The 23,974-nt window shown below is 36.8% G+C and overlaps 1 protein-coding gene and 1 non-coding gene across 4 annotated transcripts in view; both read right to left on the bottom strand.

Moving 5' to 3' along the window:
* Positions 1 to 23,974, bottom strand: part of UBE2E2 (ubiquitin conjugating enzyme E2 E2) — a 384,658-nt gene that overhangs the window by 26,686 nt on the left and 333,998 nt on the right. For all 3 annotated transcript variants that reach the window (XM_044252543.1, XM_044252545.1, XM_044252544.1), the window contains one exon: positions 20,389 to 20,536. In XM_044252543.1, the coding sequence (XP_044108478.1) occupies positions 20,389 to 20,536 (148 nt within the window). The remainder of the gene's footprint in view (positions 1 to 20,388; positions 20,537 to 23,974) is intronic.
* LOC122910902 lies at positions 12,915 to 13,049 on the bottom strand. Its single transcript, XR_006385295.1, has one exon. It is a non-coding gene; the product is annotated as a U4 spliceosomal RNA (small nuclear RNA).

The following is a 23,974-nucleotide window of genomic DNA, read 5'->3' as shown; positions in this document are numbered from 1 at the left end:
GAGAACATTCACAAAGTACAGTCTTGGTAACAACAACTTACTGCAAAGTTCGAAGAGAATAGTTATTTGCATCTTTCTACCACAACGTAAGTTTCTGCTCTGTTTAACATACATACGGTATTTTGATTCTTATTAAGCAAAAGACATACTAGTCAATTCTCAGGCATTTACTTTACATGAAGGTTAGGACCCAAATAAATTTGAAAATATTAATTAAAAATTACTAATGCTTCAGAAGTTAACTTAAAAGCTTGCCCTTTCATCAGCTAAAATCTTTTTTTTTTGTTTTGCAATTTTTTTTTCCAATTTATTTATTTTCAGAAAAACAGTATTCATTATTTTTTCACCACACCCAGTGCTCCATGCAAGCTGTGCCCTCTATAATACCCCCCACCTGGTACCCCAACCTCCCACTCCCCCGCCATTTCAAACCCCTCAGATTGTTTTTCAGAGTCCATAGTCTCTCATGGTTCATCTTCATCAGCTAAAATCTAACTTTAGGCTTTCTCATTTTAATTTACTAATACTTAAAATTCTTTAATTATATAAAAATTTTAAATTATTTACTAACCCTTAAAAAGTCAAACAATAAAACAAATATAGAAGTATATAATGAAAATCCTCTCTTACCTTACACCTTCAAATTCTAATTCCCCAGAGGGTAATTGCGTTTTAACAGCTAAAATTCTAAAATTTAACAGCTAAAAATTCTAAAAATTTTCTATGCATGTTATAGTCAAATATGTGTGTGTGTGTGTGTGTGTGTGTGTGTGTGTGAGAGGGTGTTTATGTGTACATGGCCAGTTTTATTTTTTAATAGATCAAACTACATGGTATTGTGTATTTATTTGCCTTTTCCCTTTTTCAGGGTTGCAGAGCATCTATTTAACCATTCCCTAATGACACCAGTAAGAATTCCCCAGTTTGTTGGTATTATAATGTCATGGAGAGGTCCTTGTACCTCTATCTTAAAGCACTTGTGAGTATTTTTACAGGAGGTATTCCCAGAAGTGCAATTACTGGTCAAAGGTTATGTGCATTTTACATTTTGCCAGGTGACTCCAAATTATCCTTAAAAAAAAAAAAACAAAAAAACCCAAAAAAACTAGTACCAGTTTACATTCCTAAAAACTGTGTCACTAATCTTTTGATTTTTTGTCAATTCAGTGATTAAGAAATGAAATCTCTAGTTGGTATTTACTAGAGTTTGAAGATCTTTTCCTATCTTTCCTGGTTGTATTTTGAGTTCTATGCATCGCTTGCTTAGATCATTTTCCCCAATTGTTTATCAAGTTGCTGGTTTTTCACTTGTTGATTTATAGTTCTTCCTCTTTTAGGCATATTAAGTCTCTGTCCATTATATATGTTGCAAGACTGCTATCTGTGAGCAATTTAGGTATTTTTGCCATATAGAATTAAACAATTCTTACATAGTCAAATCTGTTGATCTTTTTTCTTTATGCTTTTTTTTGGTTTTCATCTTGCTTATAAAGGCCTTTCTCCAATGCCAAATTTTACTTTAGAATGTGCATAACCTTTGGTATGTTTTATTGGAAATATCTTTTTTGAAATATATTTCCATTTGGTATAGAATTCTAGGTTTACAGTTTTTCCTTTAGCACTTTAAAGATATAGTCTGACCATCTTTCAGGTTGCACAATTTTTCAATAGACATTAGCTGTCATTATCTTTGCGTTTTTTGTAATAAAATGACCATTTTTGGGGGGATGGGTCTACTTTTAAGAATTTCACTTTATCACTCTCAGCAATTTGATATGATGTGCCTGGTGTGGTTTTCTTGTTTCTTCTGCATGAGGTTCATCATGCTTCTTTGATACGTGTTGAAAGTTCTCATCAAATTCAGAAAATTACCAACCACTATTCAGTCTAATTCTAACATCTGTGTTGGTTCTAGGTTAGTTTCCAGCGAGTGGTTATGCTCCTTACCACGTGCCACCTTTTCCTGCTTCTTTGTATGATGATAATCTTTGGGTGCCAGACACTGTGGATTTTACCCTGTTGGGTGCTATTTTTTTTTTTTTTAAAGATTTTATTTATTAGTTATTTGACCGATAGAGATCACTAGTAGGCAGAGAAGCAGGCAGAGAGAGAGGAGGAAGCAGGCTCCCCGCTGAGCAGAGAGCCCGACACGGGGCTCGATCCCAGGACCCTGGGGCCATGACCTGAGCCGAAGGCAGAGGCTTTAGCCCACTGAGCCACCCAGGCGCCCTGTTGGGTGCTATTTTTGCATATTCTTAAAAAAATTAATTATTAAGTTTTTTATTTTTGAAAACTTTTTTTTTTCCCTGAGAGAGAGAATCTTAAATGGGCTCCAGGCCCAGCACAGAGCCCAACACTGGGCTCAATCTCACGACCTTGAGATCATGACCTGAGCCGAAATCAAGAGTCATATGCTTAACCATCTAAGCCACCCAGGTGCCCCTTACTTTTGTGTTCTTAGAAATATTTTTGAGCTTTGTTCCTGGAGACATTTTAACCCTGTCTGGTTTTGCTTTTATGACCAGGTAGGTAGGTTGAAGCAGTGATTACTTAGTCTAGGGCTAATTATTTTCCATAATCCAAAGCAACTCCTTCCTGTGTATCCAAATGTCCCATGAATTATGAATTTTTCTAGTCTGGCTGATGGGAAAAGCACTATTTCCTTTAATCCTTCAGGATGGTTCTTATAGTATAAGACCTAAAATAAAGATTCAGCATTATATGCTGCCTCAACATCTCAGGCAAACTGGGAAGGCTTCAAATGGCACAACCACACATCCTCTTCCCGACTGCTTCCAGGATATTTGGCGTTCCCTCTGTGTGTGCAGCTCTTTCCTCTCTGTACTCTGTCTAGTGAACTCTCACTGCCTCAATTTTCTTGGACTCAGTTTTGTTTGCTCAACTTAGAGAGTCGGCTGGAGTCCACCCTGGTTCCCTTTCTAGCACTACAGACTGAAACTCTCAGAGGGCAGTAGTCTTTGTTTCCTACTGTGTATCAAGGATCACTAACCTTTCCTGCCTGAGTTCTGTGTCTTTAAAACCATGGTTTAATACATTTTGTCTCTTTTGGTTGTTTCAGGAGGGAAGGTAAATATGGTTGTCCCTGTTACTGGAAGTGGAAGTTCCTCCCTTTATTTTTTAAAATATTTTTTCTTTCCTGACTGCCTTTTCTGGGACTCCAATTACGAGTATTTTAAATAGCCTGATGTCATCTCACAGCTCACTGAGGCTCTGTTCATTTTATTTTTTAGACTTTTATTTATCTTGCTTCATTACTGATAGTTTCTATCACTATGTTCACTTTCGTTTTTCAACTTTACTGTATGCAAGCTGTTAATGCTATTCAATGTACTTTCAACGTCAGATACTGTATTTTTTATCTCTAGAAGTTTATTTCCATTTTCCTCATATTTTTTCTCCTCACCATGTTTGTGTTTTCTCCTACCATCTTAAGCATATGGAATTTACTTATAATAACTGTTTGAGCATTCTTGTCTACTAATTCGATCATCTCTGTCATTTTTGGGTCTGTTACTATGGATTAATTTTTCTCCAGGTACGGATTCTATTTTCCTGCTTTTCAAATGCCCAGTAATATTTTATTGGATGTACAACATTGAATTTTACATTGTTGGGTGTTGATATTTGTTGTATTCCCTTAAAGAATGTTGTACTTTGATCTAACATGTCTTTATTTAGTCAAAGTTTGATTCTTTCAAGTTTGCTCTTAAATTTTGTTAGGGTAGATCCAAAGCAGTTTTTAGTGCAGAGATAATTTCCTCCTACTATATTAAGGCAGTATTTTCTGAGGATTACATAAATTTCACTTATTGGGAGGTCTTTCTTCTCACAGACAGCCTTGTTGAGCTTTAGGAATTATTTGGCCTACTGCTTTGTGTAGATTCCTTCCCTGGCCCCAAGTGGCTTTTTCTGACATATGCAAAGATCTAAACTTAGCCAGACTTGAGGGGCTCCCTTTTCAGTTTCTGGAGCATTTTCTCTGTACAGTCCCTCTTCTCTGGGTCTCTGCCCCCACAAACACAAGCCACTTGGGTCTTCCCAAACCCCTATCTCTGTCTCCTCAACTCAATGAGACTGCTGGGTGCTCTGTTGGGTTTTCTCCTCCCTGTACTGCTCCCTGTACTGAAACTACCTCTAGGCAGTGAGCTGGGACAAATGTGGGGCTCACATTTGTTTCTCCTTTCTCAGCGATCTTGGTCTTGGGCTGAACAACAGTTCAGTGTCTGATTTTCTAGTTGGGTAAGGTAAGAGTATAAATCTAATTCCTGTTATTTCCTTTGTGGCTAGAAGCAGAGGTCCACTCTGCTGTATTTGAAAAATATTACAAACAGCCCAGATAATAAAGTAGAGATAGTTCAGTAATTAAATTTACTTAATCCTGCCTAAAAATAGCTAGGTTTCACTTCTACCTCAGGAACACATAGTCTCTGAACTTTAGGAGTCTGTCAGTTGATAGATCCTGACAAATTTTAAGCTGTCTTGGGGTCTGAGACATATTTTATACAGGGTAAAAGCAAAAGAACAAAAGGGGTGGGAGTAAAGGTTTAAAAAGTTCGGTTGACTTGAAATAAGGCAAAGTTTCTTGGGAAGTTCTTTGGCCAGATTGAGTTGCATACAGGCACACAGTTTGTGCACTTTGTGGGCTGTGAATAGAGAAGCAGGCTTCATATTATAGATGACAGAAGACAACACTAAATATTTCAGTTTTTTAGATTATAAAGATAGGAGCCTAAAGCAAATTGAAATCATTAAGTCAAGTTTGAATTACAATTCATTTTTCTTATTAGTTTTCCTTCTATAAGGTAAATTCCATCACATATGAAACTCCAAACTCACAAAACTATGAATAAGCCATTTAAAAGATCTTGTGTGAGAAATAAAAGGGCTTTTTTTTTTCTTAAAGACATCTCAGAGGCCAGGTTCACCATAACTTGCAGAGCTAATAAAGACCTTCAGTTCAATACATCTATATAAGGATACTCACAGCCTTCAAAATGTTTACAGAGGCCTATACACACCACTTTATCTTTACAATACTGTTGGCAAGATAGGGTCAGAAGTACTATCTTAATTCACAAATGAGGGCACCAATTTATCTTGTAGGTGAGAGAGCAGGGCAACACTCTAGGTTTCTTGACATCTTCAACATTCAGTATAATTTAGCTCCTTTGACTTAATCTTTCTTAACAGGCAAGGTACAACCTTCATTGTGCTCATGATCTACCTGATATTGGTCAGTCTAGCAAGGGCCATCATAAGGTTTGCTGAAGAGATGTATGCATGCAAAGGTACGCCAGTACTACTTAGAGAAGTCAGGCATAAATACAGTGAGGGACAACAGCTTAGAGCTATACAACATAAACCATCTTATACTGTAGACTAACCCCAGTGTTTTATTTACTTTTTAAAAAATATTTTATTTATTTATTTAAGAGAGAGGAGAGATAGAGTGAGCAGGAGCAGGAGACAAAGACTCCTGATGAGCAGGGGGCCTGACGTGGGGCTCATTCCCAGGACTCTGGGATCATGACCTGAGCTGAAGGCAGATGCTTAACCGACTGAGCCACCCAGGCGTCCCTCCAGTGGTTTCATTTAAAGCCTTGCCATCCATACACAGGACAAAGAAGTTCAGAACATCGAAAAAGAAATTTTCCTATGCATGTGATACTGCTTTGGCAATGCTCCTTACAGAGCACAGGGATTTATTTTTTTTATATATTTTTTTAAGATTTTATTTATTTATTTGACAGAGAGAGAGATCACAAGTAGGCAGAGAGGCAGGCAGAGAGAGAGAGAGAGAGAGAGGAGGAAGCAGGCTCCCTGCTGAGCAGAGAGCCCGATGCGGGACTCGATCCCAGGACCCTGAGATCATGACCTGAGCCGAAGGCAGCGGCTTAACCCACTGAGCCACCCAGGCGCCCCTGCACAGGGCTTTAATATAGTTCCCAAACTAGATTTTAAAAAGCTACTGTTTAAAAAAAAATAAACAGAAATCAACTGTTCAACTGGAGGAAGAGGTCATGGCATTTGGAAGGTATGTACTGGCTAAGAATGGCCACAATTCCAACATTACTCACAGGGCTCAGCCACATTTTCAGAGATGACACCATAACCTTTTGTGAGTTATGCAGGCCATTCCTGCCCTGGCACACGAGATGGACCGGAGCCATTGCTTGGCATGTGAAGTGAAATGGTATATTCCAAGGTTATACTAGGTCAACAGACACTACGAGCTAAGTCACATGGTTATAGAGATAACACTAAATAAAGTTCTTTTAAAATAAAACCAAATAAAACATAGTTTGGATATCCTTCTTTTCTTTCTTTTTTAAAGAGCATTTTTCTGGGTGAAAGAAAGGTTAAAAGAAAAGGGAGAGCAACAGGTGACCAATTAGGATAAAAAAAGAAAAGAAGAAGAGAAGCAGCAGCAGAGAAACAAAGAGGTTGAAAATACAGAACAAGAGAAGAGACTGGCTAATAGGAAAAGGGAGAGAGGAGATAAACTAACCAAGGATAGATACACCACAAAGCTCTGTCCTAAGGAAATAAATATGTGCTGGTCCATTTCACTTTGCCATTAACTCCAGCTCAGTGATTCTTATGGAGGAGAAGGATACACTTCAGGCTTGAGGGAGGAGTCAAATAAGAGCCTGGGGTGAAGCTGGAGTTTGTACGTATGCACTCTGAAAACACATACAGTAGATCAGTTATTTTTATATTACACACTATAGGAAGTAAAGCACTAAAGAGTCCCTGGGCTAATGTGGACAGGATAAAGATGAGTAAGAAAGCACTGCAGGGTCACAAAGGCTGGGAAACAACTATATATAAGAAGTTCTAGTCACTATCTCTTTCAAAAAATGATGTGCAATTACATTACTTCTTAGATGACCTCTGATGTGGTTCATTCTCTTTCTCTTAATTGCTTCTTCTCTTGGAATTTGTGAAAGAGGCAGTCGGTAGAAGGCAGTAATGAATAAGCTGATGTGAGAATGTAAGCAAAAGCCCAGTGGTTCACATTGCTTTGGCTATTTCTATTTGTAGTCAGAAGGAAAAACCTACTGCTTCATGTTAAGAGGATCAACATTCTTTCCAGTTTCCACACCTGGGCCCTGAGGATATTAGGCAAATACTAGCAAAATACAGAAGTTTCATGAACAATTCCTCTGTACATAAAGATTCTTTAAAAGTCAGTGTCATAGAGTGTGATCCTTAGTGCTACATGGGTGATGTCAGTGGTCTCAGAAGGTGGTGCTCTCTGAAAGGTCACCTGAAGAGGGAATGTGACAGCCACATGGGGAATTGTACAAAGACAGGAAGGAGAGATCAAGGCACCACGGTCTCTAGGTGGAGAGATCCTTCTGAGTGCACAATGGGCAGTCGACATCCTGTATAGTGTTTTATGCTGTTAGCAATTTTAAAAATTACTTTTAATTTTAAAATTACGTTCAGTTAGCCACTGTACAGTATACCATTAGTTTTTGATGTAGGGTTCAATGATTCGTTAGTTGCGTGTAACACCCAGTGCCCTTCTTAGTACCTATCACCCTGTTACTCCATCCCCTCACACCACTCCCCTCTGTAACTTTCAGTTTGTTTCTTGGGGTCCACAGTCTCTCATGATTCATCTCCTTCTCTGATTTCTACCCTTTCAGATTTCCCTCCCTTTCCCTGTGGTCCTCCATGTTATTCCTTATGTTCCACATATGAGTGAAACCCTATTAGAACTTACTCTGCTCGACTTATTTCACTTAGCATGATCCCCTACAGTTCCATCCATGTCGATGCAAATGGTGGGTATTCATCCTTTCGTGATGGCTGAATAATATTCTGTTGTGTATATGGACCACATCTTCTTTATCCATTCATCTGTTGAAGGACATCTCAGCTCCTTCCACAGTATGGCTATTGTGGACACTGCTGCTATGAACATAGGGATGCATATGCCCCTTCTTTTCACTACATCCGTATCTTTGGGGTAAATACATAGTAAGGCAATTGCTGGGTAATAGGGAGCTCTATTTTTAACATCTTGAGGAACCTCCCCCCATCAGGGAAATACAAATGAAAATGACAATGAGATACTACTTTAGCCCAGTTAAAATGGCAAAAATCAAAAGACAGGAAATAACAAATGTTGGAGAGGTTGTGGAGAAATGGGAACCCTCTTATACTGTTGGTGGGAATGCAAGCTGGTATAGCCACTCTGGAAAACAGTGTGCTATTAGCAATTTTAAAAAATGTATTCACTTAAAATCCATGCTATGCCATTTATAAACCAGGTACAGGTGTTACCACTAATAAATATTATTAGAACAGTTTCAATTATCAATAACAAACCTATTATATCACCAAACCACCACAATATAGAAATGGACTAAATGAGGACAGAAGTGTAAATGGCAAAATAAATTAACCAACAAAAAAATAGCATTTAGAGTTTCACACGTGGCATACAGTGAGGATCTAAGAGAATTACATGAAGCATACTCAGCTAATTAATAATCTCATCACTTCTACATATTTTAAATGATAGAAAAGATACCTGTGGCAAATATTCCCCTACCTGGGAATAACAGCTGAAACCTTTCTGCTCATGTGGAGAGCAAGAGACTACAGAACAGTTGGACAACAGACACAGGAAGAGTAAGTCTTCCTGTTGGAACTAAATTGCTTAGCAGACACAGTTATTTCTCTCCTGACAAAAGCTGTAAATAAACCCACATAGTGAGTGCTATGGTCAAAAAAAGTGACTACAGAGAAAGAGGACCAATTTTAAAGAGCGACAAACTTACTACTGGTCTGAGCTGTAAAAAAATGAAAGGAAAAAAATTTTTTAGAGGAATAGAAAAGACCTTTGACCTAAAATATACAATTTTTTGCATAACTTTATCCCTATTATTAAAAAAAAACCCTTTTTACTCTAGAATGAGAAAAAGTCATCTTCTGGTCCCTTTTTACCATTGTAATCTTTTAAAATCACCTTCATTAAAGAAATAATAAAGAAAAAGTTAATTAAAAGCTACACTAAATGTTTTTGACTCTTCAGAAATTCCTCAAGTAAAGGAAAGAAAGATAGTCTTTGAATCACTCCTTGGGAGAACAGTTGTGAGGGAAATATGCATTCCCATGGGAGGAAGGAATGGTGCCTATTTATACTGAAAGTCTGCTTCACTTTTCAATTTCTTATTTGTGCTTTCAGAGCCTTCCACTGACAACAGAAGAAACACGTTGCTTCAACAGTTTTACCCAGTCCCCCCCACTAAACAGCATCAGATGCCAAAGACTTGAAGATGCTTCATGGGAGAAAAACACCTCAAATACAATTTGCTATATTTTAAACTAAGAAAGACACTGATTAATTGATATTAGTGGAGGAAGAGGGCAGTTTTGGGAGAATGTAGAAATTGGTTAGTATTGATCTAGTCCATCCATTTCCTTATTAGTGTTTCCCTAAACAAAAAAGAGATCATTGGTGATTTCTAAAAAGGAAAACCCAAAATGACATTTTCTAAAAAAGTAAATTGAAGAAGAGAATATTCATCATAAATTAATATATACAGCAGCTGTGAGATCGACTTCCAAACCAATAAATTAGAGGTTACTGTTGCAGGGTCAGCAATCGACTTTTTAACCAAAAACCTGGAGCAATGGCTAATCCCTGTGTCTAGATTTATATTAATTAAGGGGCAAAAAATATGCATAGGGAAATACTAAGGAGAAGTAGGTCAAAGCCAGGGCTAAACATTGAGGTCAGTGTGTCTAAATTTACACCAAGATTATAATGAGACAAATTTAACTGACAAATACACTCTGCTGAGTCTCATCAAATTTGAGTTTGCAAAGCAAAGAGTCTCAAATGAAAATTAAATACTTAATCTTTTTATTTTTTTATTATTTATTTTATTTTATTTTTTTATTTTTTTAAAGATTTTTATTTATTTATTTGACAGAGAGAGATCACAAGTAGGCAGAGAGGCAGGCAGAGAGAGAGAGGAGGAAGCAGGCTCCCTGCTGAGCAGAGAGCCCGATGTGGGACTCGATCCCAGGACCCTGAGATCATGACCTGAGCTGAAGGCAGCGGCTTAACCCACTGAGCCACCCAGGCGCCCCTTAAATACTTAATCTTTAAAGGATAGTTGATTTAAGAGAAATTTAATAAGTACATACTATTTTTATGGAAAAAAAGAAAGATATTTCCATTTTGAAAAACAAAAAAGAAAACCCAGTACTGAGACATTATCAAGGAGTCCATCTAGACCCTTTTTTCACCTTTAAGATATCCTTGCTCCACCATGAAAACTATGAATATGCAACACAGCCAGAGTTCCCCAAATGCAACTCCCATATATAAATTAATGGCTTCTTTGTCTTGTTTGATAACTGCAACTTTAAATCACCTTTCACCAAATTGGACACAGACTCCTTTGAACTCAAATGTGATGAATCCTAACTTGAAGCTATCCACAATATTCTGAATGTGAATCCACTGAAACAATGCATTTTCTGCAGGAACAGAACCATTCTGAATAAGGCTAATGTTAAAATACACCAGCCCTATTAAACCCTTGCCTAGATAAAAGTGTATACATTCCTCAGGTAGATGAATCCCCCTAGAGAGGACCAGGGGTGGCTGGCACGCTTATGTGCCTTTTCCCCCAATGGAGCAGGACTATTTATTATTCACACACTGTAGCTGAGCAATCTTTTTGAGAGCTTTTCTTATAAAAATCTAACTCAAAGCTAGATAAACCACAAAGTTCCATCTCCTCTAGGTCTCCATTTGTCCTTACTTCCCTTATGTATTTGAATTAGACTGTATACAAACATGTTTTCATCACAGGAGCCAGTCTCGACAGAGTCAGTCACTGGAGTACATGTGGCCACGATGCTCTGAATAAAAGGTTGTGTACCTTGCTGATGTGAGCAGTTGCATCGTAAGGTACTATCTATACCTGCCTACAGGCACTTAGCTATATGGGTTTTTGTAGGCTGCCCTCAGCACTTGAGTATCACAAAAAATATGACTTATTTGGGGAATGCTTTCAGAGGGAAGGCAGTGTTGAATTAGGGAGAAAATATCCTTATATTTTCAAGAAAAGATAAATTGGGGCATTTAAAATTCAAGCTTATAAGTGCTTTATTTGGCAATAGGTCCCTCCATAGGATACTTAAGCAGAAAATTCTTCAAATATATCTAAAACATTTTGATTTATGATTTTTTCCCAGGAACACTACTGGTCATGGAAAGAAATATGCCTGTAGTTTAAAGGAACTCCTGTGCTGCTTATTATGCAAATTCCTCACCAATACGACATGACCAAAAATTCAACACCTGTAAGAAGCATTAAGCTCTAGGATCTCTTACAGGACAAACATAAGGAGTAAGACACAAGAAAGAAGCTATTGCTGTTGTGTAGTAATGATTAGTATGACATGACAGACACATCTTTTTTAAGTAAGAATTACTGTGAGCATTGTTACTGGAAGCACTCTGCCCAGGCCAGATACTGAATGGAAGGTTTTTTAAAAAGTAAGGAAATATAAAGATAACTGCTTGGTAATTAAGGGTCTCAGACTCAGACATTGGTAGGGTTACATTAATTCCTAATATTTCCATAATTATAATGTTTCTCCTAAGACACAGTATGATCTCCAATATCCAAATTAAAAAGGCAACATGTTATTCAATCATCCAGATGTTTTGTCCATACAAGTAAATCCTTGGACAATTAGAGGATTTTTATTATGTTGTTTTCAAACTCTCAAATTTCCATATTAAAACACCATAGAGCCTTGTTATGATTTCAAATATATATTATTTAAGTGTGTTATTTAAATAATTTATCTTCATTTCTTCTTAAAAAGAAAACCAAGACTACCAGTAGCCTACTGTGTGCAACACATCCTGCACACTTCAGTAACAAATATTAATAGAAATTCTAACACAGCAACTTATTCTGAAGTTTACTCTATTATTTCTTTAAAAAGGGTTGCTATGAAAGTTAATAACTATGAAGCAATATTATCTAAGAATATTTAGTCTGTCTGAAAAAAGTCCTTGATAGCCTATAAAAACACCCAAACCTTAAATAAAGGTAAGTTTTGAAGCTGACTGAGGAATATATTAGGATTTGTTACAGCCATCTTTTCTACTTTATGAATGTGAAAAATCCACTTCCTCTCTGTCCTTGGTAAAGCAGAGTCTAAAGCCATCAAATATAAACATTTTACTAGTATTTCCTACATGTGCTTAAACATATTAGGTCTTCATTTACTTAAAATTTCCTACAATTTATTAAAAATAACCAACCTGGTTGACATCCTAATTATACTGAATTGGTGAAATTTTAGTGCTGTTATAGGACACACCAACCAGAATCTATAGTGATGAAAAACAAAACTGTAAAACAAAACAAACCCAGAAAAGATATTATAGATCACCACCCAGGGATTCATCTTCCTGCTTTAAAAATGCTGGTAGCATAGCTGTTACCTGGTTCAGAGGTAAGAAAACAAGTGAGAAAAATAAATACAAGCATGATAAATACAAAGTTGTATTTTCTTCTTTACCAAAAGGGAGCAATTTCTTCAATGCCTCCCCCCCCTTTTTAAGATTTTGTTTATTTAAGAGAGCAAGAATGTGTGAGAGAGAGAAAGAGAGGGAGGACACTTACATGCATAAGCAGGGGGAGCTGCAGAGGGAGAGGGAGAAGCAGGCTCCCTGCTGAGCGGGCTGGATCCCAGGACCCCAGGAACATGACTGGAGCTGGGAACATGACCTGAGCTGAAGGCAGATACTTAAGTGACTGAGCCACGCAGGTGTCCCTGAGCCACACAGGTGCCCCAATAGGCACATTTTGAATGCAACCCATATAAGAGCAAATAAGGTATAGTTTTTACCATCTTTAAAAGAATCAATCTACGAAGGAGATATATATTTAAGAAAGTAACAAAGTTTTTCATTTAGCAATAATCGTGCCTCGGATAAACCTCATTGGCTTACGATACTGCCACTGCACAAAGCTGAAAGTAACAAAGTTTTTGTAGGTCAGCACTTTTGGACAATGATATAGCAAAAAAATAATAAACTACTAATACTCTTTTTGACCTAGACAAATTGGATGTTCAGGGAACCTAGCAAACTGATTTTTATGTTAAATAAAAACTTGCCTACACAAAGTAGAACTATCAAGTGTTGATTAGGATACCTGCTTTGTCAAGGAGTCATCTCGCCCTATATTCTGAAGCCACTAATTCCTTCTAGGCAACTCTGACTCAACTTCTTTCTATGTGTTTCACTACCTGGCAATTCAAAACCTAAACCCATGGTCAGATAATTTTAGCTTTCTTTTCTCATCCTGTGTTTTCTAGAAAATCATGATACTTTGATAAAGTACCATAAAATTGGATCTTTTAGGGTACCTGGGTGGCTCAGTGGGTTAAGCCGCTGCCTTCGGCTCAGGTCATGATCTCAGGGTCCTGGGATCGAGTCCCGCATCGGGCTCTCTGCTCTGCAGGGAGCCTGCTTCCTCCTCTCCCTCTCTCTGCCTGCCTGTCTGCCTGCTTGTGATCTCTGTCTGTCAAATAAATAAATAAAATCTAAAAAAAAAAAAAATTGGATCTTTTAGTTAACATTATTATATACTAGTATCCCTTGTAGGACAACTAACGAGTTCCTTTCTACAGAATAACAAGGTAGGGAAACACATTTATAAATATGTTGGTACCAGAATTGATACCTTTTAAAAAAAGATTTTATTTATTTATTTATTTATTTATTTAAGATGGGGAGGAGAAATCCATTAGCAACTGGGGCTGGGGGCAGAGGAGGAGGGAAAGGGGCAGAGAAGGAGAGAGAGGGATAAGTAGACTCTGCACTGAGCACAGAGCCCATTGTGGGCTTGATCCCATTACCCTGAGATCACGACCCCAGCTGAAATCCAGAGTTGGATGCTTAACGGACTGAGTCATTCAGGCACTCTGATATTTTGTTTTTTTCTATGTATGATGGTACAGAATCACTTCTGTGAAACTTCTTTAATTCACAAAACAGATATGTTCTTCTGTTTAATAATGTGTATTCCCTGATTTTGTTCATCCTTTCAATGAATCTTCAGTTCTTCTAGGGCCAACACATCATGGATGGCATATTTCAAATAGATCTGAATTAGTCTATGGGAACCTGTGGTGTTAGAGGGGGCAGGGTGCCAGGATTCTGCTGATAATACTGAGTTAGAACCCAAAGTCCTTTACACATTTTTTTGGACTTCACTTACTCTTCTGGCTTTTAAAATATCAGATAGATTGACTACTTACATATAAATATAGCTTTCCTTTACATAAGGTGTCAGAGAAGTTAAGACAATGAATTATAGCCTATCTACATCCACATTTGAAAGTACTGATTAGAATGACTTCTGGAATTTATCAATGTGACATTTTAGAAAAGAGCCAATTATTCACAAAGAGAACAGCTTGAAGTTAGCTTTATGTTGTACCATATATTTCTAATTCACAATTTTCTCACTTAAAAAAAAAGTCACAAGCATTAGGAGAAATCTTATGTCTATGTACCCATATTTAATGTCTTTTTTAGAAAAAAATATTTTTGCATTCCTGCTATAAGGGCCTATTTAGCCAGAGCGGCCCTACCTTGATTGAACAGCCATTTTGTTGTTTATGCAGTAAAACTTAAATTGACCCCCCCCCCCAGGGGAACTTATTTAAAAGCAAGTCCAGGAAACCAGTCCCAGGTAACAAAGCCCCAATACAAGGGTGGGTCAGGTCAGGTAGAGATAACAGCCCAAATGCAGGGATGAGTCTGGTCAGGTGGAGACATCCAATCAGTAAAGCACACATACTGTCTCCCTAGCTACCAAGGAGTGTGGGCCCCACCTTTTGGGTGCCAATTCTCACCAAAGTGATAGGCTAGTTCAAATGTCTACTATAGGGTAAACTGTAATTCAATTGGTCACTTATGTGTAACCTAGCATGACTGTGCAGCTTTCTCTGTGTGTTACAATCTCATTCGCCACCTGTGTGGCCAGGCCCAACCACATGGCCTTTGCTCTATAAAAGTTAGTCTGTGAGGCAGGGAGGGGTCGCGCTCTCTGTAAGAGGCATTAAGCTTTGCTTGACCTTCATTTTGTATCAGTCTCGCTCCTTTAATCACGGACCCATTATTGGGGGATCCAACATTGGGGACCCAACAATGGAAAGATAGTCAGCTTTGAAAACAGGTAGGTTTATTGTTTTTAGAGCTTCACCTGAATTTCAATTAAAGAAATTGTTCTTTGCCAGTTCTCAAGTGTAGTAGAGTAGGATGTGTAGAAGCCAGGTCCATGCTGTTACAGGAGGAAGTAGGATCCTCTTAGAAGTCCATTTACGTATCTTTCATCAGTCTAAGAGCTCACAAGCTTAGTATAGATAAGCTACACAAATATGCCTTGTCGAAATAATTAATTCTACTTTATGGTCCCCATTCCCTAGCAGTTGCTATCAATTATAAAATTTTCATGCTTAGTAACACAATTTATTATACAATCATAACCAGGTCAAAGATAAGCAATAAATAACAATCAAAGTTAGGTATCTGAGATAATTTATGGATAAGGATTCTACCAGTTGTTTAAAAAACAGGCCATAAGTGATCGGAAACAAAGGGCTGGGACATTGGAGAATGAGGAAGAGGCCATTCTCTGACCTTTTCCAGAACACTATAAAAGAGCCATTGGGAGCAAATTCCTCTTTCCATTTGTTCAGTCCATTTGAGATGAATAAAGCTCTTAGCAATGAAGCTGCAGCTGTGCTCACCCTCAGCTTAATCGTTGTGTAAGGCTGAGGGTTAATTAGCTGCCATTCTGAGTTCTATTTGCTGTTCTAAGAAAAATATGCATACATCTAAGACTGGGATTAACCAATACTTGATATTTATTTGGAAGGTACTGGGAGGTACGGGGAAGAGCTCACCCATCTTGAGTGTTGATATTTGTGGGTATGCTCAGAGCATTTTCATATGAATTGGCTTGTACAGTTCTGCCTGTTTGAAGAGTGGTCAGCAAAGACTTCATGGTTCTATGAATGCAGGACCCTGATGGCCCAGGCCAAACCACCAGACAGCTTTTAGTTTGAAGGAAGCTGACAGAGGAATGAAATACATAGGGTGAGGGTCAGAGCCCAGATGATTCCCTCACAGAACAAAAGAGCCGAATCACACACCTTTTATAGATTACATCGCTGCTCATCTTAGGCAGTTAAAAAGAAATCCTCATTATGGGAAATTTCAAACATACTCAAAGGTAGACCAGTATAATGAACCCCCGCCAAGTACCCATCACTCATCATTCAACACTTATAATGGTCAATCTCATATCTTCCACATCCTTATCTACTTCTGATCTTTCTGGATTATTTTGAAGCAAATTCTAGATATCAAAGAATTCTATTTGCAAATAGTTCCATTTTTCTAAAAGGTAATGATGTATAAAAAATTCATGATCTAATTTCCATTTTATTATGTCTAAAAATTTCTGGCAATAATTCCTTAGTATCAAATGCTCAGTTTACAAAATTTCCAATTATCTCATAAAACCCATACATTTGGGGGATAATTTTTTAATGACACAGTGTTAGAATTATACTCAGAATAAAACAAATTTCTAATACTTTAGATAGCAACAGCAGTAGAGTAGAAAAGTAGAACTGAGATAAATAGTGCCAGATAACATCCAGATTTATATACTTTTTGGAAAAAGAAGAGAAAAAAAGAAGTACTTTTGAAGTACTTCTGAAAATTACTCTGTAAATAAAGCATCTGGTAAAGGAAAACTGTTGACCCGCTTGTTTTATCTCATAATTGTCAGTGTTCTCAAGATAGTTCATTTTGTATGGGCAAAATACCCATTATTTTTGGGACTGAGGACCATAAGATAAGCATATTTTAAATAATGAAGAGACTTCATATAAAGAATGTAATGCATATCTAATAAGAGTCTAAAAAAATAACCACAAAAGGGCAAAAACAAACCTCAAAAGATAAAATAAAAAGGAACAGAGACTAAATTTTATATATGCTTGAGAGGAGAGTATTGACAAATAAAAATATTCTGTGAAAAATGGAAATCTGATTAGTACTTTAAATTCCAGCAATTCATGGATTAGATCATGTTCATGAAGGAGGACTAAATTCCGAGAGCCTGGAAGGTTGGTCCTGGTCTTTCGAGTTTATCATCCTCTACTTTCTGCTGCCACTCTGTTCCTCGGCCAAACTCTGGCAGCCAGGTGATGCCTGACAAGTAAGAGTGCTCTGGCAGGCTCAATAAGCATCACTGTGAAGTGTGAACAGCCCTAGAAAGGCCAGCAGTTAGACCTACCTAGACTGCTGCACCGGGATCAGAATGATTATCACTGGTGCACCCGTCCACTGGCTGCTAACTGTTGGACATTTTGCCACCCAAGAGATAATCTTTCCTAGGAAATAATGCAATAGGGACTACTAATTGAAGGTTAGGGTTCTTCCAGAGTTTAAATCCAAGAGTGTCAGTGCTGAGGTGGTGTTTCGAGATTATTCAATATTCTCTTCTCTCAACGAAATTTGACTGAGTGGGGATTTATCAGCCATTGAATCTATGGTTAGTTGGAGTCTTAAACATTCTAGGAAATGACATCAACACCAGTCCCTGACTGTTTACAAGGGGCTTGCATATGTACCTCATAGGAATGCTGTCATTTAGGTAGGGCTGATGGTTACCTCTGCGTTGTATAAGAAACTGAATCTGAGGAAAGTTAAGAAGCCAGTACAAGTCACACAACAGTGGGGCTGGTATTAAACCTGTAACTGCTGACTGCAAATACCATGCAGTAAGGATGTGTGGCCACACCCTCAAACATTTAACATTTATGAACAGACCAAAAAGTCTTAAAAGAGACAAAGGAAAATTATGAGAAAAGTATGAGAACTGATTTAAAAAATCAGTTTATGTAGGGAGAAGAGTGAGAAAACACTTTTAAAATTGGTTAAATTTATATCCTTATGCAGAGCCTACTTCAGAACTGACAGCACTCTGGTGTTAAAATAGCTCTATGTATTCAGTATAGGAAAATTATAGGAGAATCTTATTTATTTGTATTCTACCAAACTTATATGTGTGATATTTGAAGATAGGTTAGACTGAGGTTTAACTAAAATCTGGGGGGGTGGGAATCTGCAGATTGGAAGTGACCCAGGAAAGAGTGTGAAACAAAAGAATGGACATTATGACTTGTTTAAGATAAACAACTCTCTTCAAGACTCTAAAAGTGTGAACACACATATAGATGATGTGCCAATTAGGAAACATTTTTATATGTATTAAAGAATAAACATTTAGTCTGTTGGCATGTATTTTACAAACAATATTCTATTCTTTTATCAGATGGGCTATACTGGTAAAACTTGAGGTTTTATATTAGGCTTATTCTTTACTTTTTCTTTATCCTTTAGGCTTATTCTTACTATCAATAGCATTATTTTCAAAATCTATTCATTTTATTTATGTGATTTTGCTTTAGTCTAGGGTGATTTTATTTTTATTGTTTTGCAGAATGTATCCGTAATTTTCTGAGACACAGCAAAAGAAAAGTCTGATTTACTCAATAGAAATCCTTTTGATTGCTGAGAGAAGGTTTTGGTGGGATGAATATATTAAGCTGGGAAGACCTGTAAAGAGAACAGTTTCCTACACAGAAACTGATTCAGAGAGACAGGCCCATTTCAGCTGACTGGGACACCAAGCAGGTCTGGCTACCACTGGGATAAGGAATGCTTGTCAGCATGCAGCTTTTTCTCTAAGTGTGAAGCTATACCTTATTGCATGTGTAAGAAGTGAGGATGTTCATCTGGTGCTCAGAAGTGCCCAATAGTATGGTCTCAAAAGTTTCCTTCTTTTCTCCCCCTGGTTTTAGTGAGACATATTTGACTTGAACACTGCATGACGACCTCACATCAAAAGTCTCTTGAATAAGTGACTTATTTCTCAAAATAAATTTTTCTCCTAAAATACCCCTCTAAATTTCAGCAAACCCCAGAAGTACTCTTCTGGAAGTGGGGAGGCAAATGCAGTTCCATGTTCCACCATTTCCAGGAGGACCATGTGGGTTAGTCCTCATATCACACAAAGAAATGTCTTTTGATGACGTTACCTCTAAAATGAAATTATACACAGACATACAAACAAATGGGATTGAAATACGAATAATGAGATAGAACACAGTATTTGTCATTCAGTTTTAAATTAGTGCGGCATTACTGAACTGTACTATCTGGGATAAAAGTATGAAATAATTTAAAAAACATTTTATAATGATCTTGTACAGTTAATTTTATTTTCCTTTTGGTTGAAATATTTTTATATATCTTTATTTTAAAAAGTTTCTACTACTGAAAATAACAAACACATAAAATTTGAACAGATAATTTATAATTATAATTCAAGTTTTATAAACCAGCCAGGAGCTTAAGAGAGACCCTGATTCCCCTTTGTCATTTCTCTTGTCTAAAACTTCACATATTTAGGGAAAAGAGTTTATTCCTGAATGTGGAAGATAGAAACTTACGAAATATTAACACTACTAATTAAATACTTGCAGAATTTCTCATTGAAAACATCAATGAAAACTCTGTAGCTACCTTTGAACTTCTGTAGTTTTTAAAATAAACCCAAATATGTAAAAAACTGGCAGCTGGTTTGTATTCTGGTTAAAATAAACTGGTCAAAGACACATAATCACACATCTAGGACAACACAGAAAGTAAGAACTTCCAGCATTACGCACACCAGCAAGCCACAAAGGCTTGGCCACAGGCTCTTAGTTTTCCTGGGAAGTTGTATTTCCTAGTTGAGGACCATTCAGCTTTTTTTTCTATTAGCTTGAAAGGACTCATGGTTATTAAAATGCCAACAAGGTCATGTCTGCATGGTGCTACTTGGTTGTTATCAGATTTTAATGGCCCACATTTCTCAAATTAACATCTTCTGGTAGGCATCTAATTAAAGATTAAGCCATTCAATTTGAATTTTTATTATTATTTGGCCGTAGAATGTAATGCATTCTTTAAATGCACTTCCCAATCCAAAATGATTTTTCATTAATTTTTATCACACTATGCTTTTTCCTTCTTGGTAAATAATAGGTCTTAAAAAGACTAATGAGAAGACCCAATTTAAAAAGAAAGCAGTTACATACTATGGAAATTAAAAATCAATAATAATAGTAGTAGTAGTTATAGTAGTAGTAGTAGTGGTGGTGGTAGTAAATAATTCACTAAGGTCTGACATTTATGTCTTGAATAGACTTGAATTCAGTATTAGACTTAAAGTCTCTTACCAGGGTTGCAATCTGTAAGAAGTGAGCAGATGGAGAGGAGAACTTTAGAAATGGTTAGGGCTGGACTCCAGTTGTCCTTTAGGATGTCCAGACAGATGACGCCCTGGCTGTTAATATTACAGTGATAGATTCTTGTTCGGAAGGTAACCTAGAAGAAAAGGTAAAGTTGTTATAAACAGACATACTTTTTATTGGACTAAATAATCCAAGGGTAGCTGGTTGAACCACATACTTAAATTCTCCTTAGGCACATGAGAAGAATAACGAAACAAAATCATTATTTTAGAATTTGTTATTCTGGACATAGAGAACTAAACCCCAAAAGCAAAATCATGTCCTTTTGCTTTTGATAAAGAGTCCTATCACTTGGGCGCCTGGGTGGCTCAGTGGGTTAAGCCGCTGCCTTCAGCTCAGGTCATGATCTCAGAGTCCCACATCAGGCTCTCTGCTCAGCAACGAGCCTGCTTCCTCCTCTCTCTCTCTGCCTGCCTCTCTGCCTAATTGTGATCTCTCTCTGTCAAATAAATAAATAAAATCTTTAAAAAAATTAAAAAAAAAGAGTCCTATCACTTAACCAATTTTCTGGGGACTGAATTTGCTCTTAGTGCAATTGTGGGAATGTTCATAAGAGAAAAACTAATTGTGATTTCCAAAAACATTTCAAAGAAACAATTTCGAAAATAAAAATTTCAAAGGCAACTTGGGAATCTAGTTGTTTTTAAGGATTTTGTATATTTTAGAGTTCAAAACAGCATAGGTATACTATAAAAGAACATAAATATTATTCATTATGGTTTAAAAACATGAATTAGGCATGTATGTAAATAATATAGTTTATAAAAAAACTTATTAGTTACAATTTATGAACTTTTTCCTCCTTAAATTCTGTATCTTGAATATAATATTAGCATAGCGTACCTCTGCCCTATGACAGCTTAGATCACCACTGTACTTTGTTTAGGTGTAATACTGAAACATGTTTATAACATTTTTAAAGAACTTCAATTCAAAATTTAAGTCTAAATCAGTTTTAAAACTCGGTCTTATAAAAGTCTTATGTAAGCAATAATAAGATCTTAATGCCATTTATTAATATCATGTACATTAGTATTCTCAAAAATTAAGTTGAAATATAAAAAAATCTTGATGTGTTAAAGACCAGTCTTCTGGTACCCTAAGTTTAAAATGGTTATGAACAACAACAACAACAACAACAACAACAACAACAAAGGCAGATCTTTGCTGTCACATCACCAGGGCATCCAGCATCCACTCAAACATCAGATTTACTTCATTTGTAAAATCGAGACTCAGAAAGGACAGACAGATCCTGTCTACTACAATTATTGAACAACACAGTATCATTTTCATTTCATTAATACTCCTGATAGAACTGCCCTTCTGGTGTGCCTGGGTAGCTCAGTCAGTTAAGTGTCTGTCTTCAACTCAGGTCATGATCCCAGTGCCCTGAGATCAAACCCCATGTCTGGCTCCCTACTCAGCAGGGAGTCTGCTTCTCCCTCTGCTCCTCCCCTTGCTCATGCTGTCTATCTCTCTAAAATAGATAAATAAAATCTTTAAATTAAAAAAAAAATCTGCCCTTTTAGGAACATGCCAGAACTTATAGATAACTTAAACATTCCTTCTACACAAACACATTCTAAGCACCTATCAATGCTGAAGAAAATAAAGCTAACATTTAAAAAAAATGCATAGCTGAATTTGCACAGAGAATCCCTGGAGGCCAGAATTGAAAACCAAAAATTACAGTATGTACATGAGCTGACAGTATAGCTATCAGGGGTGGGACGTAGGGAAGAGGAGTGGGGGAAAGGATAGTAGCCAGTCTTGGTAAAATGGAGGCTTGGGTTTTGATGCCTTCGTGGAGAAAGGTGAAACCTTAGGACTACATGTGGAAAGAGGCTGGAATTGAGAGCCCTTACATAGATTAGGATACTTGAGCAGCTAGTGTTTTAGTAAGCGGATGGACTTCAAAGATAATGTCTTCTGGGAACAATAGCAAAGATTCTTACTAGAGAAAGCCTAGGCTCGGAGGTGAAGAGAAAAATGTTTCCCCTGAATTCTAAATCTGGGATATATATACTATGCAAACACCAACTGAAAAAGAGCTTAAATGGCTATATTACTATCAGATCAAACATATGTTTAAGGCAGAATGAATAAAGTTGATTGCTGCATTATGATAAAACGAACAATTCATGAGAAAAATATAATAATTCTGAATCTGTTGAACCTAATAAGATAGCCAAAAATATAAAAAGTGAAACTTAGCAGAATTATAAAGAGAAAATGACACATCTACAATCAGAGGGACATTTTGCTGCAGCAACTGAAGTCATGCAGACCAAAACATAGTAAGGATACTGAAAATAGGAACAACCAAATAAACAAAATCAAGGGATTGAACAAAGATGAAATTCCACACTCAACAAAGAACATATATTATTTTCCAAGCACATAAGAAATGGTTATAAAAAACTGATCACATGCTCTGCCACAGAGGAAGCTTAATATATTTCAAAGAATTATTAAGACCACAAAGATTCTCTATCAAGTGTTTGGGAAACTGAAAACACATTTTTCAAATAATTCTTGTATCAGAGGGAAAAAAAAAAACAGCTACATTTATAACTGAATGACAATGAAATGTTGGATTACCAACATCAAACTTTGCTATTTGGCAAAACAGTTGTCAAAAAGAAATCTATAGTTTCATATACATAAATTAGAAAGGAGGAAAGACATGTAATGAGTGTTTAAGGAAGAAAAAAAGAATAACAGAGTCCCATAAAAGTAGAAATAAATACATGAGCAGGATTTAATGAAAGAGAGAATACATAGTAATATTAAAATTCTGCAGAGAAATCAAAGTGCCTATTCCTTTAAGTACTAGATGAAAAGACAAAATAGTTTTCGTGATCCAATGTAAATGATGAGTGGCTTCTATATACAACAATGTTTTAAAAATCTATCAGATACTGATTGGCTACTCAGAGCTAGTTAATACTCAAAATAACTCAGAGGTAAGTAGTATTACTGTACCTACTTTTTTTTTTTTTACCTACTTTTAAAATAAAGAAACTGTAACTCTGTAAGGAGACAGATGCTAGCTAAACTTATTGTGGTAATCATTTTGCAATACATACATATATCATATCATGATGTTGTGCACTTAAAATAAATACAATGCTCTATGCCAATTATATCTCAATAAAATGGCAGGAAAAAAAATAAATGAAGGCACAGAGGGGTTAAGGAACTGGCATACGGTTGCACAGTTGGTAAGTGGAGGAGTCAGAATCTGAACATAGCTTTGTTGACCCAAAACCTCATGTTCTCCTACTTAGCCTCAATGCCTCTGTTCTTTTTTTTCCCTTCCAATGTTTTTTTTTTTTTAAAAGATTTTATTTATTTATTTGACAGAGAGAGATCACAAGTAGATGGAGAGGCAGGCAAAGAGAGAGAGGGAAGAGGCTCCCTGCTGAGCAGAGAGCCTGATGTGGGACTTGATCCCAGGGACCTGAGATCATGACCTGAGCCAAAGGCAGCGGCTTAACCCACTGAG

The sequence above is a fragment of the Neovison vison genome, chromosome 6 (assembly GCF_020171115.1).
Source record: "Neovison vison isolate M4711 chromosome 6, ASM_NN_V1, whole genome shotgun sequence".
In the NCBI taxonomy this organism is placed as follows: domain Eukaryota; kingdom Metazoa; phylum Chordata; class Mammalia; order Carnivora; family Mustelidae; genus Neogale; species Neogale vison.
This window is presented reverse-complemented; position numbering and strand designations above follow the sequence as displayed.